General features: G+C 37.3%; 1 protein-coding gene across 1 annotated transcript in view; it reads left to right on the top strand.

Annotated features, from left to right (window-relative positions):
- Positions 1-15684, top strand: part of CPNE8 (copine 8) — a 231751-nt gene that overhangs the window by 154217 nt on the left and 61850 nt on the right. The window contains exon 13 of the mRNA XM_042946250.1: positions 455-516. Within this exon, the coding sequence (XP_042802184.1) occupies positions 455-516 (62 nt within the window). The remainder of the gene's footprint in view (positions 1-454; positions 517-15684) is intronic.

Here is a 15684-nt window from a genome sequence, read left to right as displayed (position 1 = left end):
ATGTATACTGCAAGACACTTAAAATATTAGATAGCCCCATTACAGGAACATGACAAAAGCACACCTTTCCTCTCATAAGGTTTAACTCACTGATTCTGATTTTTTAGTTTTAACTATGTTTCAACTCCTTTAATCTTTCCTTTTATCTAAAATGGGAAGTAACACCGTGTCATTGTAAATAATTTTCATGCTATTCTTCAAAGGAACTAAACTGCTCATGGGAAGGAGTTAGTTAATTTTTTTGACCCTTTTCCTTCTGCTAAATTTAAATATAAGAGCAGTCAGTCCTAATGGATTTTAATAAAGAATAATATCATTATTGATTTTCAAAATGTAATGTTCCTCTCTAATATGAACTATGAGTTCCTCTCTAATAGTTAGAACAAAGTCCATTTAGGTTTCCGTTAGTACCAGCAGGTAATTTTTGCCTTGTTTCTTCCCTTTTCTTTTTCAGGTAACCTTACTCTCTTTTTTGGTAGAAACAGAAGTTTCATTCCTTGACTATATTAAAGGAGGGTAAGTCATTCTATGAAATTGTTTCATTGCTTAAACATTTCTTTCATTGTGTCTAGCAAGTTCTACCACTAGGTAACAGGCAACTGAAATGATCAACTTTAATATAGTCTGATGGCAGCCTTTTTGCACTTGTGTTACAGACTTCAGGAGATAAACACAAAGAGCTATTACTTTGGGGGAAAACTGTAACTTTCCTTTGACCAAGAGAAAAAAATTTCATTGTGTTAATAGTAGTTGCAGATAAAGCTATTATATGTACTTTCAGAGAGTATTTTCACTTGCCTAACATATGGGACTTTTTATATGCACTTTTTATTATTTTTGAGATAGAAGAAAAGCTTAAGGGCTTGTTGTAAGTGTATATTTGAGCTCCAGAATATTAAAGAATGTATCATGTCATAAAATCATAATGCAGAAATGAACGGTGAATAGTTACTTAGTTGCTCCCTACACTTCCAGGCAAGAATACATTTCAGAAAAAAAAAAAAAAAATGTTCTTGCAACCTTTCTTGAAATGTTTCAGAGTCCAAACAGGGTCTGTGTTGGTAATATATTATGGATTCTTATACCCTAGTGAATGGGGAGGGTTATTTTTTCCATTTTGTTCCTATTTTTAACCTAGTTGTCCCTGTTTTTTTAGGGACAAGCATCCCCAGAGATAGAATACAATCATTCATTACCATACCATCTAAAATGTCCACGTATTATAATTTATTTGCTATTACTTACATTTACAACATACAAAAATGGTGAGAGGTAAATTTGAATGTGTTTAGTAACTTCATGACAAATAATAGCAGCCAGAGACAACACACTTATAAACCTCTTCCTAATTATGATTTAGCTATCTTTTTTTTCCTAACACCAGTTCATGGATAGAATGCCATGAGGCGGAGGAAACGGATGAGGAGGCCAAAGGAACAAAGATAGTTGACCAAAAAACAGAGAGCTTGACCTTTTTGCTCTCAGTTAAGGAAACAAACAAAAACCAAAAACTATACTTGCTTAAGTGGAAAACCAATGCTATATATGGACATCTTACAATGTGCCACCTGGCTGAACAGACTCAGAAGCTATGGTGGTTGTTTCCATAAAGTTAAAGGAAAATGTACTAAAGTAGAAAAAAAAAAATGTTTGCTGTTAAAGAAAACCTTCAAGAGTGAGCCTGTGAATAAGGAGAAAGGAGATGGATCTTTATTTAGCTTTACAAACCAGAAGGACAGCCAAACTCAATTGGTGTGCTTGTCCAAAAAAGATGAGAGGAGGTGGTGTTTTTAAAGCTTCAAACCACAATGAGGGAGAAATTTCAGTTGGTATCATTTGCTCAGTGATTGGTTGGCCTCTTTTGCTCAGTATTGTGGGTTGGGGGGAAGTTTTCTAGGTGTCTAAACCTCAAAATGATTATCCTGATCCTAGTAAGTGACTGTTCTGTGACCTCCAACTGGTGACAGTTGCAAGATGGACTCAGAGTTGTCAACTGTTCCTTCACCCCTTTTCCTCTTCATTTCCCCTTTTTGATCACTGGTGTATGAAACATCACCATGGTCAATTATGGTGGGGGAAACTCATTATGGTAGAGTTCCTTGTTGCCCAAGTGCTTGTCTGCTTGGTTCTATCCAGTCCTTCATAGGGGGCATAGGGATATACATTGGAGCAGTATACACAGAAGCTTAAGTCATCATAATTAGCTTGGGAGTGGAAGAGGAAAAGAGAGGCACTTCTGGAAACAAACAAAACATATTTTATATAGCAACCAGATATTTAATCCAAACATTAATAGTCTCATTCAGTATTGTAGTCCAGGTTTAAAGATATTTCCTATTTTGTTAGGCAACCAACTAAAGAGATTGAATGACGGTAGGTAGCTTTTAATATGTTGGAGGTGGGTTTGTTGATATTGTGAAGTCAAGAGCCCTGTGTGAATTTTTTTTTTTTTTTAATTTCTAATTCCATGTTGAACAAAGTATTTACCCAGGAGTAACAAGAGATATTAGCAACAGCACAGACACCCCCTTGTTCTACCAACCAGTAGTCAAGTGCTATTTGATTGTCTAGGACTACTGAAGCAAGAGAGTCCCAGGATCATTGTAAATTTTGTAGGGCTGAACCAGTTTCGTGGGATAATTCCTATAGAACATTTGTGAGATTACATTGGGTGGGTTTGTGATAAGAAAATCCTCCCCAGGGGGCCAGCATGCCTATAGCCAGACCAAATCCAACAACTATTATACCTAAAGTCCTTTGGGTTCTATTAGGGGTAGAGTTGTGGGTAGGGTAGACAGATTGGGTTATATGAATCCTAGAGTACAGTGTCCAGTGACCCAGGTATTGTTAATGCTTTTGAAGGCTAAGGCTTGGTTAGTTCTTCCATAAGGGTTTCCCATATAAGGACAGATAATTAAGAGGGCTGCCACAGATAAAAATACACCCTTCAAAACCACACCAAGATTCAGTTGCTCATGTTTTATTGCTCAGAGTGGTGCTTTTGATAATGGGGAAGGAAAAATTGGCACAGAAGGAAGATAGGGGTCCTGCAACATAAGGTTTGTGGAGATCACAGTAAGGATAGAATTTGGGATTAGTTTGATTATAGCAAAACCTCTTACATATATTCCACTGATGAGACTTTCTATATGTCATTCCCTGGGAAATCACTGGACCCAAGTATTGATAGTAAGTTTCATCATTTGTCTTTTGTTCTGCGATGACCTGGTGGAGGGAAGTAGCATTAGGGGACATGGATAAAATATGGTTGTAGCTTGATAGATTATAGTGATCAGTGACTGCAAAAGTGAGATTTACATCTGTAGAAACCAGACTAGGTCCCAGGTGGACATATCTTATTTAAGAAGTGAAATTGTGTACAGGAGTAATGTCAAAACAAGGAAAGGAGGTTAAAGCAAATGGGGTTAGGGTACCTTTGAGAGAGTGAGGGGGAACAATTATATTTGACTAGAGGTGTTGTGCATGATCTTAATGATCATTATCTGTGGGACAATCTTCTTGAACCAAGGGGAGTTAATAGAGAGTATTTTTGTATTTGGTTGGGGTGTTGTGTGGGTTATAATAACATACCCAACAATTTTTAGGGGGTATGTTTGGGACATGGGCTATGTTTGGGAAGGCTTAACAATGATAATAGTATTCCAATCACAGGGGTTCTCTCTTTGATAGAACATAGTAATACGGATATTGTTAACTGGTTTTTCTTCTTGAATTTGTATAGGAGTTGAGAACAAAGGGTAGGGACTATAGGACTAAGTCTTATTAAAGCCTGAGGGTCATTAAGGAAGTCTCCATTTAAGAACTCAAGCCACAGGAAGAGCTAAGGGTCATAAAACTTCAAGCCAGTCTTGGGAGGGGGCAATAGAACAGTGATGAAAATGAGACAAAAGGGGACAAAATAAGAACTAAAGTAAAAGTAGAGTTCTGGGTTGGTGCTGGATCTCGGGTTTCAGTTATTTCATTGGATATTGTCTGTTTCAGTTCTGGGTCTTGGGATATCTTCTGGAAGGGGAGTGGCTCACCAGTTGTTTTCAGGATCTGGAGTCCTTTTTAAATGAGAAATGTGAATCCATGAGTTGGGCCCTGGTAGCTTTGTTGCATACGAGTTGGTTAGCAATACCTAATAAGGTCCTATTTTGGCGGTAGAGAATCTTTAAGTTGATGTCTCTTCAAGTATACTGGATCTCCAGGCTTAAGGTCATGAGTATTTTCTTCATCTCCCAGGAACATTCTGTAAAATGAATCTTTAACAAGTTTGGCCTTTTCATATGTATTCTGCAGAAGTCCCTTACAGTACTGGAGAATTTCTCCTTGTAACAAAGTGGAGGGCAAGTGACCCTTGATTAGGTTCATAGGATGCCTAGTGATGATTTGGAATGGAAACAATTGAGCTTTTCCAGTATGGCTAGATTTTAGATAAAAGGACAAGAGGCAGGGTTTGGGACCGGGTTTTTTTTTTTTGTTTTTTTTTTTTTTTTTCAAATGTTTATTTATTCTTAGAGAGAGAGAGAGAGAGAGAGAACTGGGGTTGGAGCAGAGAGAGAGGGAGACACAGAACCTGAAGCAGCTGTGAGCTGTCAGCACAGAGCCTGATGCAGGGCTCAAACCCAGGAACCGCGAGATCATGACCTGAGGTGAAGTCGGACACTCAACCAACTGAGCCTCCCAGATGTCCCTGGCCAATTGAGTTTTGATTATGCCATTATTTTGTTCAATTAATCCTGAGGGGTGAGGATGGTAGATGCAATGAAAATGTTGAAAGATGGATTAGATTTTGCAGATCTTAAAAACAAAAAAAAAAAAAAAAAAAACACCGATTTTGCAGATCTCTTGGACAATTTGACCAGTAAAATGGGTTACTTGATCACTATGTAGCTGTCAATAAATACCCCAATGGGGAATGATTTTTTTTCTAATAGGTTTTTGGCCACTGCTTTAGCTGTTGCCTGCCTACAAAGAAATGCCTTGATCCAGTGAGAAAACTTACAGATCATTACCAATACATATTTATATTTGGTAAATGGGAAAAGCTGGATGAAATCAATTTGCAAGATGTCAAATGGCCCACTGAGAATTGACCTAAAGCAGCATGATATGGTTCTGCAGGATTGTGCAAGGGGAAAATTTTTGAAATATTTGTTGGGCAAAGTTGGAGATGGTTTCCGATACTGCTGTTGTGCCCACTGGACAATTTTACTTGTGCCCTAATGTGCCATATTTTGGATAAATTTTTAAAGGAGCTCTTTGGGCTCTTTTTAGTAGTTCAGGTTTGTTATTTGGTCCCACCCAAAGGTTGTCTTGGAGAAGTTCTCATAGGAGCCTTGTTTCATCCATTTCTCCTTTACATCTTCAGTCATGTTTTGTTGAGTTTGTTTTAAGTAATTTGGGTTAAGGGAATGAAGGTCATACAGATGGTTGTTTGTAAATCAGAAGTTTGAAGCACCACATTTTTGGCAGCCTGGTTAGCATGATTGCCCTTGGCTTCAGGGATATCAAGGTTGAAATGAGCTTGAATTTTTATAATAGCTAAGCCTAAAAGGGAAAGAGAATGGTGTCAAGGCAGTTTTCATATATAAGTTTTGTTTTTATGGATTGGCCAGAGGATGTTAGAAACTCTCACTGTTTCTGGAGCATACCAAAATCATGGGCAACCCCAAAAACATATCTGCTCCATAGACAGTGAGAGCTTTATTTATTGCCAATTGGCATACTCTTGTTAGAGCATGTAATTTAGCTTATTGGGCCTAATGAGCCTGGGGCAAGGAGCCTGCTTTGATCTTTTTTTCAGTGGATACTGCAGAGTATCCTGCACTGTATTTTCCTTGACCATTTTTAATGTAAAATCCATCAATAAACCAAGTAAAGTGTGGATTTGGTAGGGGAAATTTATGAAGGTCTAATTGAGTAGTAAGTAATGAGTCAGTTACAAGGATGCAAATGAATTCAGTTGAATCTTTGAGGGGTAAGGGAAGTCAGGTAGCAGATTGAGAAGAGGACAAGAGTGTGGAATGATTGGAAAGGATAGATGGACTGGCGGATTGATGTTTGGTGTGGTGGGAATCTAAGAGGTTTTTTTTTTTTTTCCAAATGTTTATTTTTTTTTATTATTTATTTTGAGGGAGGGGTGGGAGGGGCAGAGGGAGAGGGAAAGAGAGAATGCTAAGCAGGCTGTGCTCTCAGCACGGACCTGACACAGGGCTTGATTTCATGACCACTAGATCATGACCTTAGTGGATATCAAGAGTAGAACACTTCACTGACTGAGCCACTCAGGCTCCCCTAAGAGAGTTTTAACTCTATGTGGGACTAATATCTATAGGGGAGAATTTAGTACGGTTGTTTTTTGTTTGTTTGTTTGTTTGTTTGTTTGTTTGTTTGTTTGGTGGCAGTAAGGAGTATTAAGGTGCCTGCTAGTGCATGGAGGCAGGGAGGTAATCCTTTGGCCAAAACGGTTGTTTTTTGTTTGTTTGTTTGTTTGTTTGTTTGTTTGTTTGGTGGCAGTAAGGAGTATTAAGGTGCCTGCTAGTGCATGGAGGCAGGGAGGTAATCCTTTTGGCCAATCCTTTGGCCAATCCTTTGGGCCTGATTAAAGTCTGCAATACCCTGTAAAGTCTGTGGGGCATTGTTGGCCTCCATACCTTTGGGTCAGGATTCCCAAGGTGTTACCAGAAAGTTCATGGACTAAAAGGAAGGGCCTGTTGGTAATTAGCGTATCCTAGAGTTGGGGAAGAGATGAGCTGTTTTTTTTAAAGGTATGAAGGCATCACAGGTCTCTTGAGGCCATGGGTTAGGGTCTAGAGGGTTGCAGTCAGGAGAGCATATGAGGGAATATTAGGAATCCAAAGGTGATAGGATCCAGTAAGACCCAGGAAACCTCATTATTGTCTTTTAGTCTGGGGTTGAGGGAATCGCGTGATGGTAGTTACGTCTGGTTCTATTTTTAGCCCAACCGGTGTTAAAAGGTGGACTAGGAATTTGACAGAGACAGAGCAGAATTGTAATTTATCTGTAGATACTTTGTGTCCTTTGTTGGCTAATTGTTGGAGAAGATACTTCATGTCAATGAGAGAGGCCTTTAGGGTGGGGGGAGGGGCATAAAATTGTTTATATATTGTAATAGTACAGATTTCCCAGGGAAATCAAAATCTTTCAAGTCAGCATGGAGGATTTGAGAGAAATAGGCTTTTTTGATATGTCCCTGGGGTAGGGCTGTGCAAGTGTATTGTTGATTGTTCCATGTAAAAGCAAAAAGATAATGACTTTGGGGGTCCATGAGGATGTTGAAAAGGGCACTGCATAGGTCAATAACAGAAAAAGTAGTTGTTTTGGTGGGTATGTTAGAAAGGAGAGTGGAGAGGTCAGGAACAGTAGGGTGATGGGTTGTAGTGTTAACTGCCCTAAGGTCCTGAACAAAATGCCATCCTCTATTATGGGATTTTTAACTGAAAAAATGAGAGTATTGCAAGATTTCGTACTGGGCATGACCAATCCTTAGTTGATAAGGTCTTGAATAATATGAGTTATTCTTTTAATGGCCATAAGGCTTGACAAGTACTGCTTAATATTAGATAAGGACTTTGGTGGATCAGTTTGAATGGTTATTGGGGAAGCTGAAATTATGTGTCCTATATTGGTAGAGGAAGTTGCCCATAACTGATCAGGTACCTTTAGGAATGGGAGGGCAGTGGACTGACGGAAGAATAGTATTTGGCAGATAGATAGAATTAGGAATTCTGAAGATTGAGACGGCAGATCTAAAAATATTTCCTTTTTCCTTTTTGTGGCTGATTAGTCACCCCGATCATGGTAAATACTTTTCTACTCCAAGGAAGGGGATTGGAAAATAGAAAGGGATTGAAGACTGACTAAATTATTCCAGAGTCTATGAGAATGAAATGGTCTTCATTTTGAATCATTATAGGAATTTCTCCTGTGGTGTTTGCTAGGAGAAAGGGAAAAATCCCCTTTGTCCTCAGAGCATCCCTAATCTGATAAGGGAATTGTGTTTGAGATTTGTGGATTCTATTGGAGGAATCTTTTGTATTTCAGGCTTTCCTTGTTGAAATGTCTAGGTGTTTTGCAAAAGAAAAAGGGTTGTATCAGTTGAGCTGGATGTTTTAACTTGTGGCATGGATTTGGGGTTTGCTATTTGTAAAGCCATAAACTTCATCATTTGTTTTTGACAGCTCAAAAGTCTATTCACTCACCTTTCTTTTTCTCCTTTGACAGCTTTTGCCACTCTTTTAGCAGTGGTTGCAAGGGTAAAGGAGTTTTGGTCTGCGAGTTGGCGTCATTTTATTTGACCAGAGTTGAGACTGAATCAAAGAGGCCCTCTGGAAACATTGAATTAAACAACTCGGTTGCTCTTTTATCCAATCTAGGGATTCCAGAATTAGACAAATTTTGTTTTGAATTATCAAAAAGCTCTGAAACAGGTTCTTCCTTTTTTTGAGTCGTTTTTTGTATTGCCTTCTAATTTGTTGGAAGTGGCCACATATAGGGAATCACATTGATTAAATTTGCAGCTATTTTTTTTTTAACTTTTTTTTAACTTTTAGAAGGTTTTTCTAGGGTTTCATTATAAGGAAGTTTAAAATCCCATAGGGAATCTTCCCATCCAGATTTATCCATCCATTCTTGGGCCTGTGTAGGTCCAACAAAGCATGCATACTAGTTGGTAAAGGTCAGGAGAACCTAGAATGTAGGCACTGATAGTCAATGTTAGTTGTCAAGTAAACTGTTCTGAATTTTGGGGTGGGGGTAGGAAATTTTGGAAGATTTAGAAGTTCTGTTTTGGACCAGGGGGGTAAAAGAAAGTACCCGACTATCAGAACTAGGGCCAATAACTCCGACTTTGACTTTAAAGAGGCTATGATGAAATCATTGGTTCATTTAGAAGCTTCTGAGTACCAATTAAAATAGACTTCCTATTGATGTTGTGAAGTAGGATAGTTTTGCCTCTAGAGTTCTGCTCTTACATATACCAATTTAGGGACAGCAAAGGTGCCCCAACGAGGCCAGTGAGGTTTTAAACCATCTTCAGTAATTTGAACCCAGGTTGAGACAAATGTACAGCTCCCTGGGCTATGGTTTTTATACATAAAACCAGTGGAGGGGCTAGATGACAGCAGATCAGCAAGAGCTCTTTCTGAGAGATTGGTACCCATTTTATATTGGAATAATCCCTGCGTGAATTGTTAGCAGTTCTGAAGTGAGGAAATTTCCTGAAAGAAAAGTCTCCTGACCTCTTCCAAGGTTGGAGATGTGAGAAGACTGTACCTTAATCACCTCCTGGGATTATAGAAGCCACAGGAAGAGAAGCAACAAGGGGCTTCCATGTATACTTTGGCAGGTCCAGAGGTTCATAGGAGGTACCTAGGAGGTTGCTTCACATCCCATCCTCATCGCCCATTGCTAAAGAACTTCAGGAACGAACCTATGAGCAAGGAAAAAGGAGACAAATCTTTATTTAGGTTTGCAAAAGGACAACCCAACACAGTTGGTGTGCCTATCTGAAGAGATCAAGGGAAGGTGGTGTTTTTAGAGCTTAAAACTGCAGTGATGGAGAAATTTCAGATTGCTCAGTGATTCGTTGACCTCTTTTGTTCAATATTGTGGGACAGGTCAGGAAACTTTCTAGATATCTGAACCTCAAGATGTTTATCATGCATACAGGAAATAGCTGCTCTTCCAAGAACTCTACAATAGGCGGAAGTTGCAAGATGGAGTCAGAGCTGTCAACCTCTCCCTGGCCCCTTTCTCCCTCATTGCCAACTCTCCTTAGTATTCCAATGTCTATGCATATTTTTATCTTTAGAAGATGGAAAATGGACAGTTGAATTGGTCATAAAAAATAGATTCTTGTAGGGCCGCCTGAGTGGCTCAGTTGAGCGTCTGACTTTGGCTCAGATCATGATCTCATGGTTCATGAATGTGAGCCCCACATCAGGCTCGCTGCTGTCAGCACAGAGCCTGGAACCTGCTTCAGATTCCCTGTCCCCCTCTTTCTCTGGCCCTCCCCCCCCTTAAGTAAAACATTAAAAATAGATTCCTGGGGCACCTGGGTGGCTCATTTGGTTGAGCATCCAACTTCGGCTCAGGTCATGAGCTAATAGTTCGTGGATTCAAAACCTGCGTCAGGCTCTGTGCTGATAACTCAGAGCCTGGAGCCTGCTTTGGATTTTGTGTCTCCTTCTCTCTCTCTCTCAAAAATAAAATAAACATTAAAAAAAATAGATTCCTGGGGTGCCTGGGCGGCTCAGTCGGTTGAGTGTCTGACTTCAGGTCATAATCTCACAGTTTGTGAGTTCAAGCCCCGCGGCGGGCTCTGTGCTGACAGCTTAGAGCCTGGAGCCTGTTTTGGATTCTGTGTCTCTCCTTCTCTCTGCCCCTCCCATGCTCATGGCTCTGTCTCTCTCTCTCTCTCTCTCAATAATAAATAAATGTTATTAAAAAAATAGATTCCTGTCTAAGTAAACACCTTAGGAGCTATAAATAATAGTTGATAAAAAAAAAAAGATGGTAAAACAATGGACATTCCTTAACATTCTCTTTATAAGATTTTTAAAAAAGTGCTTGCTATGTCTGGCTATAATTAGTGTGTTGAAATAATGATCAGAAGCTTTAAGTGTGAAAATTTCCTTTTGGTTTTTGTTTTGTTTTCTTTTACTTTGTGACCATGTGAAATGTGTATTTATATGAAAGAAACACCCTGTATGTTTTGTCAGCAGTGCCAATCTAGTAATAGTTTGATGTGAGTCTACTAGTAAAAGACATTTTCAAAATCTGTTACCAATAAATCTCTTTTATTGGTTGTGCATATTCTCCTTTTGAGGATCCTTAGGACTAATTACGCCAAATAGGTTTTCTACAGTATCTAGAGCAATGATGGTCTTGACTATATCATGTTATCACATTTTTCTGCTGCTTATAACCTCCAAGATTCTTTTTTTTCTTTTTTGACTTACACACTTCCTACGTATAGGAAGTGTGTTCTGGAAGAAACACTAGTGACGTTTTTTTGCCAGATGTCTGTATATAAATGGAGTCCCAACCTATGAGGTACACTTTGTTCTAATCATATCTTCCTGTCTTCTAATTCTTCCTTTATTTATTTTTTTTAATTTTTTTTAACGTTTATTTATTTTTGAAACAGAGAGAGACAGCATGAACGGGGGAGGGGCAGAGAGAGAGGGAGACACAGAACCGGAAGCAGGCTCCAGGCTCTGAGCCATCAGCCCAGAGCCCGACGCGGGGCTCGAACTCACGGACTGTGAGATCGTGACCTGAGCTGAAGTCGGACGCTTAACCGACTGAGCCACCCAGGCGCCCCTAATTCTTCCTTTATAAGAATCCATTTTTGATTTAAAAATAGGGCCAGGGAAAATAAAGGTTGAATTTCAATCTAACTGGACTTATATTACTTTATATATGGATATATTCAGAACATAAACAGAACATAAAAATGTTATTTACATATAATATGTTATCTTCATATGTAGGTATATATATTAAATGTATTATCTTTTAAATATATTGCAATTACACACTTACCTATTATCATTATTTGTAATATGTATAATATAGAATTGTTAATATGCTGTTTCTTTTGATGATGAAATACACATCAATAGACAAAATAATTATCGTAGTCTGTCTTTATGTGTCTTTGCTCTTAAGGACTTGTTAAGCAATTGAGGAAAGAATTTAAATTCTGATTTTTATTAATGATACCATGAGGTGGTTTATCATGACACTCCTCATGACATATAATGGCAGACAAATAATTTCATATAGCCAAGTTTCAGTTTCCTACAGTTCACATGAGTCTCTAGTTCTATAGTTTATCTGTGAAATGATGGCATTCAACTAGATTTTCCAGCTCTTTCATGGCCTTAATGATACTTATTTTCCAGTTCTCTGAAGTTATTGTTTATATTCTTACAGAAGACTGACTCTAACCTATCAACTTACTACACAATGTAATTTGTATATAATAATAGCTAGCATCTTCTGACTACTTATGTGTCAAGCCAGAGCTAAATGCCTCATGGGAATTAACTTTAGTCATCTTTCCATTGGTCTCTTTCCCCTGGTGCTCACCTACTTTCTCCTCTTTCTTTCATGAGTAATATTTTCATTGATAATTTTCCCTTTTTCCAAAAAATCATTAAAAAGAAGCTCATTTACTTAACTTTTAGTCTGTATGTATGTAATATTTATGATCTAATTGATGTCAGTCAAAAATACAGTTTAATTTACCTAGCCTAATGGAAGGTGATTGCTTAGCATGCGGAATATCTAAGAATTTTATTATTAGATATTTATGAAGATTTAAACTTCATTTAACTGTGAGTTATGGGGATTGATCAGAGTACTTACTTCATAGAATGCCTGATGGGTTCTGATTATAAGAAATGAAGGGTAAAGTTTTATGTTCCTAGCTTTCTTAAAAATTTCTGTTGGTATGAAAATAACAAATTATAGCAATTTGAGAGGAAAACACCAATATGAAAACCAAGGTGGAAGTATAGCTACAAATATCTAATCTAAATATTCAGTACATTATTTTTATTTTTATTGATAAATTTCTGTCAATTTTTTTTTTCCACCTGTTTAGACATCGAAACATTTTGGCTTTCTACCCTTGCTATTAAGAAACTCAATCTCCAAGTAGATAAATGCACTGCAGTGAAGGGAAGTCATGTAAAAAACAGACACATAACTACAAAAAATTTCTGAATAATAGTAACATGGAATATAATGAGCTGCATTCATTTTAAATTAGGAAAATTATAATAATTGACAATTATGTATAGTTTCAGTAAGTGGCTACTGACTTTTGTGAACATCAGTCAGAATTTCTTACAACTTAAAGTCTTAAAATTGTTAAATACTTTGGTTTTATTTCATATTCTTCATTATTTTTTTTTCAAAAATGAAATTCTTTTTTTCTTATTTTATTAGTGTTTTATATTCAGGTTTGGGGGAAAGAAGTATTATGTCTCCCAAATTTTAGGCATAAAAATATTTGTGTTTTGCATTATAAACATAAAGTGTGAATGGTAAAAAGGAAAATTAGGTAAAATGAACATAATTTAGTATGAAGCTAGATCCTCTGTAATCATACCTTCTAGAGATGATCATAGTTAGATATTTGTGTGCACAATATTCTATAATGTATATTTTGTTCATTTAAATATATTGTGTATATGTATATATCCTTGTCAGTACTTAATCTACTTTATTTTAAGTTTTCCATTATATGGATGTACATAATTTAGTCTAAAATTTTTCTGTGATTGGGGCGCCTGGTTGGCTCAGATGGTTAAGCCTCTGACTTTGACTCAGGTCATGATCTCGCAGTCCATGAGGTCTAGCCCTGCACTGGGCTTGGTGCTGACAGTTCAGAGCCTGGAGCCTGCTTAGGACTCTGTGTCTCCATCTCTCTCTGCCCCTCCCCACTGGCACTCTGTCTCTGTCTCAAAAATAAACGTTAAAATTTTTTTTTTTTTTAATTTTCATGATATACACTTCAGTTGCATCCGTTTTATTTTCTTGTTATAAACAACGCTGCAATGTTAAAATCCTGGTGCAAACTTTTTATGTACGTTACTAAGCATATCTACAGGGACGTTTCCTAGGAAGAATGTTGTTCAATGAAATGGAATGTATATTTTATAGTTTGTTAGATATTTCTAAATTGTGTTGCTGAAAGGGTAGCAGTAATAATCATTTACACTCCGAACACTTTCATTTGTATGTGAAAGTTTACTATATCCTTACCAAATAGTGCCACTCCTTTTTTATTTTTGATGAATTGATAATGTTATAAGTCATTGTCAATTTTTTTTTTTTTAGAGAGAGAGAAAGAACAAGCAGGGGGAGGGGGCAGAGGGAGAGAGAGAGAGACAGAGAGAGAACCTGAAGCAGGCTCCACGCTCAGTGCAAAGCCCAATATGATGCTTGATACCACAACCCTGGGATCGTGACCTGAGCTGAAATCAAGAGTCAGATGCTCAGCTGACTGAGCTGAGTCAGTTTTTATCCATGAAACCTCTGTTTATTAGCTCTTGTGATGTCTTTTGTAAAAGCTCATGTCTTTGGAAACCCAAGTTTCAACCCTCCCCCCCCCCATTTTTTTTTTTTTGTTGTTGTTGTTTTGCTTTTCCTCTGCTCCTTCTTCCACCAGTTCTACCTAAAAGATTTAGTATTTTCAACTGAAGACAGAAGACAGAAAGGTAGCCGAAAGCTACATCCTTTAACTGTGGTCAAGTCTTCAGCTGAACTTCCCCAGTATTCACATCTTAGTCTTTGATTGAACTCCTCTTCAGCATACATCTCATAAGACTCTTCTTAATTTAGCCATCTGTTCTTCCCTTTTATCCTGTGATTACACTGAAGAACAATGAAATAAGCTGGCACTTTAGGCTGCAATCAGCCAAGCAACCCAAAGTAGTATTTTGGAGGTCATATTAGTACATTTGAAGATTTGTGGAATTATCAAGGTTAGCTTTTTTGAAGAGCTGCTATGCCATCTTTCCAAGTAAGTATGATATTTCTGAAGTGATTGGAACAAAGTGTTCAATTCCACTTTGTTTTTATAATGAACTGTAGTAATTACTCACTTTTAACTTGCAGGAACATGGCAATAGTTGTTACAGGTGTTTGTGGATTGTTTTATGGCTGACTTGGGTTAGCATCATTGTTGCTAATTTGGGTAGTATCAGTTCAGGGGCCTATTCATATTTTTTCTAATCTAGGAGAAACTCTTGTTAATTTATGATTATGCTGAACTTTAGTTGACAAGTAAAGCTAGAGGTCTTCAAAAAAGTTAAAAAATCATCATATACAATATGAGTAACAGTTGGTATTCTGGCTGGCTCTGGGCTATCCAAAATAAAGTTAGTTGAGATTTTCCTGCATTTATTTTGTGCTCTGCATTAATTTTGTAAAATATTTCCCTTGCATGTGTAGGAGCATGAGAAAAGCAAAAGATGGCAAACAGGTGACCGATGTGGAATAACAGCTTGTGATTAAACTCTTAGAAAGGAATTCTTGAATTTCCTTTTAAAATTTCGTCTCTCTTCTTGTGTCAGCTCACAAAAAATAATTCAATAGAAAATTATAAGAACATTATTTGTTTTCTCATGAATCTAAGTAGAAATTATGCAGAGTTAAGAATGAACACATTTAAATACTAAACAAAATTATTTTCATAGTCCTTTAATATTTTCCTATTCAAAGGAACATGATAGCCTAATTTTTAGTATTGGGTGTTCTAGGTTTCCATTGCTTTCGTTGTTATTGATGTAGATATTTACATGAAAATATAACCCTGATTGTTTGTGAAGCCATACTTTCATTCACAATCTCAGTTCCTCAAATATTCTGTTTAGCTGTGATAGTCAGGTTTATGGATTCAGCCACACAGTGAGCATATGAGACCGATGCATTCTAAATCAGCCAATATTTATGCAAATATTCTCTGAAATAAAAATCTGATTTTTAGAACTTGTTTTTGGTGAAACAGTCCTGTGCTTTTCCTGGAGCATGAGACATATTCTATGACTTGAGGTCATAGAGAGGTTTATTTTCTAAGTACAAGACTAATATCTATAAAGGAGGTCTCACTGTAGAGTAATAAAAACTGCCTCTTTTGGA

Source organism: Panthera leo, chromosome B4 (assembly GCF_018350215.1).
Source record: "Panthera leo isolate Ple1 chromosome B4, P.leo_Ple1_pat1.1, whole genome shotgun sequence".
NCBI lineage: Eukaryota > Metazoa > Chordata > Mammalia > Carnivora > Felidae > Panthera > Panthera leo.
This window is presented reverse-complemented; position numbering and strand designations above follow the sequence as displayed.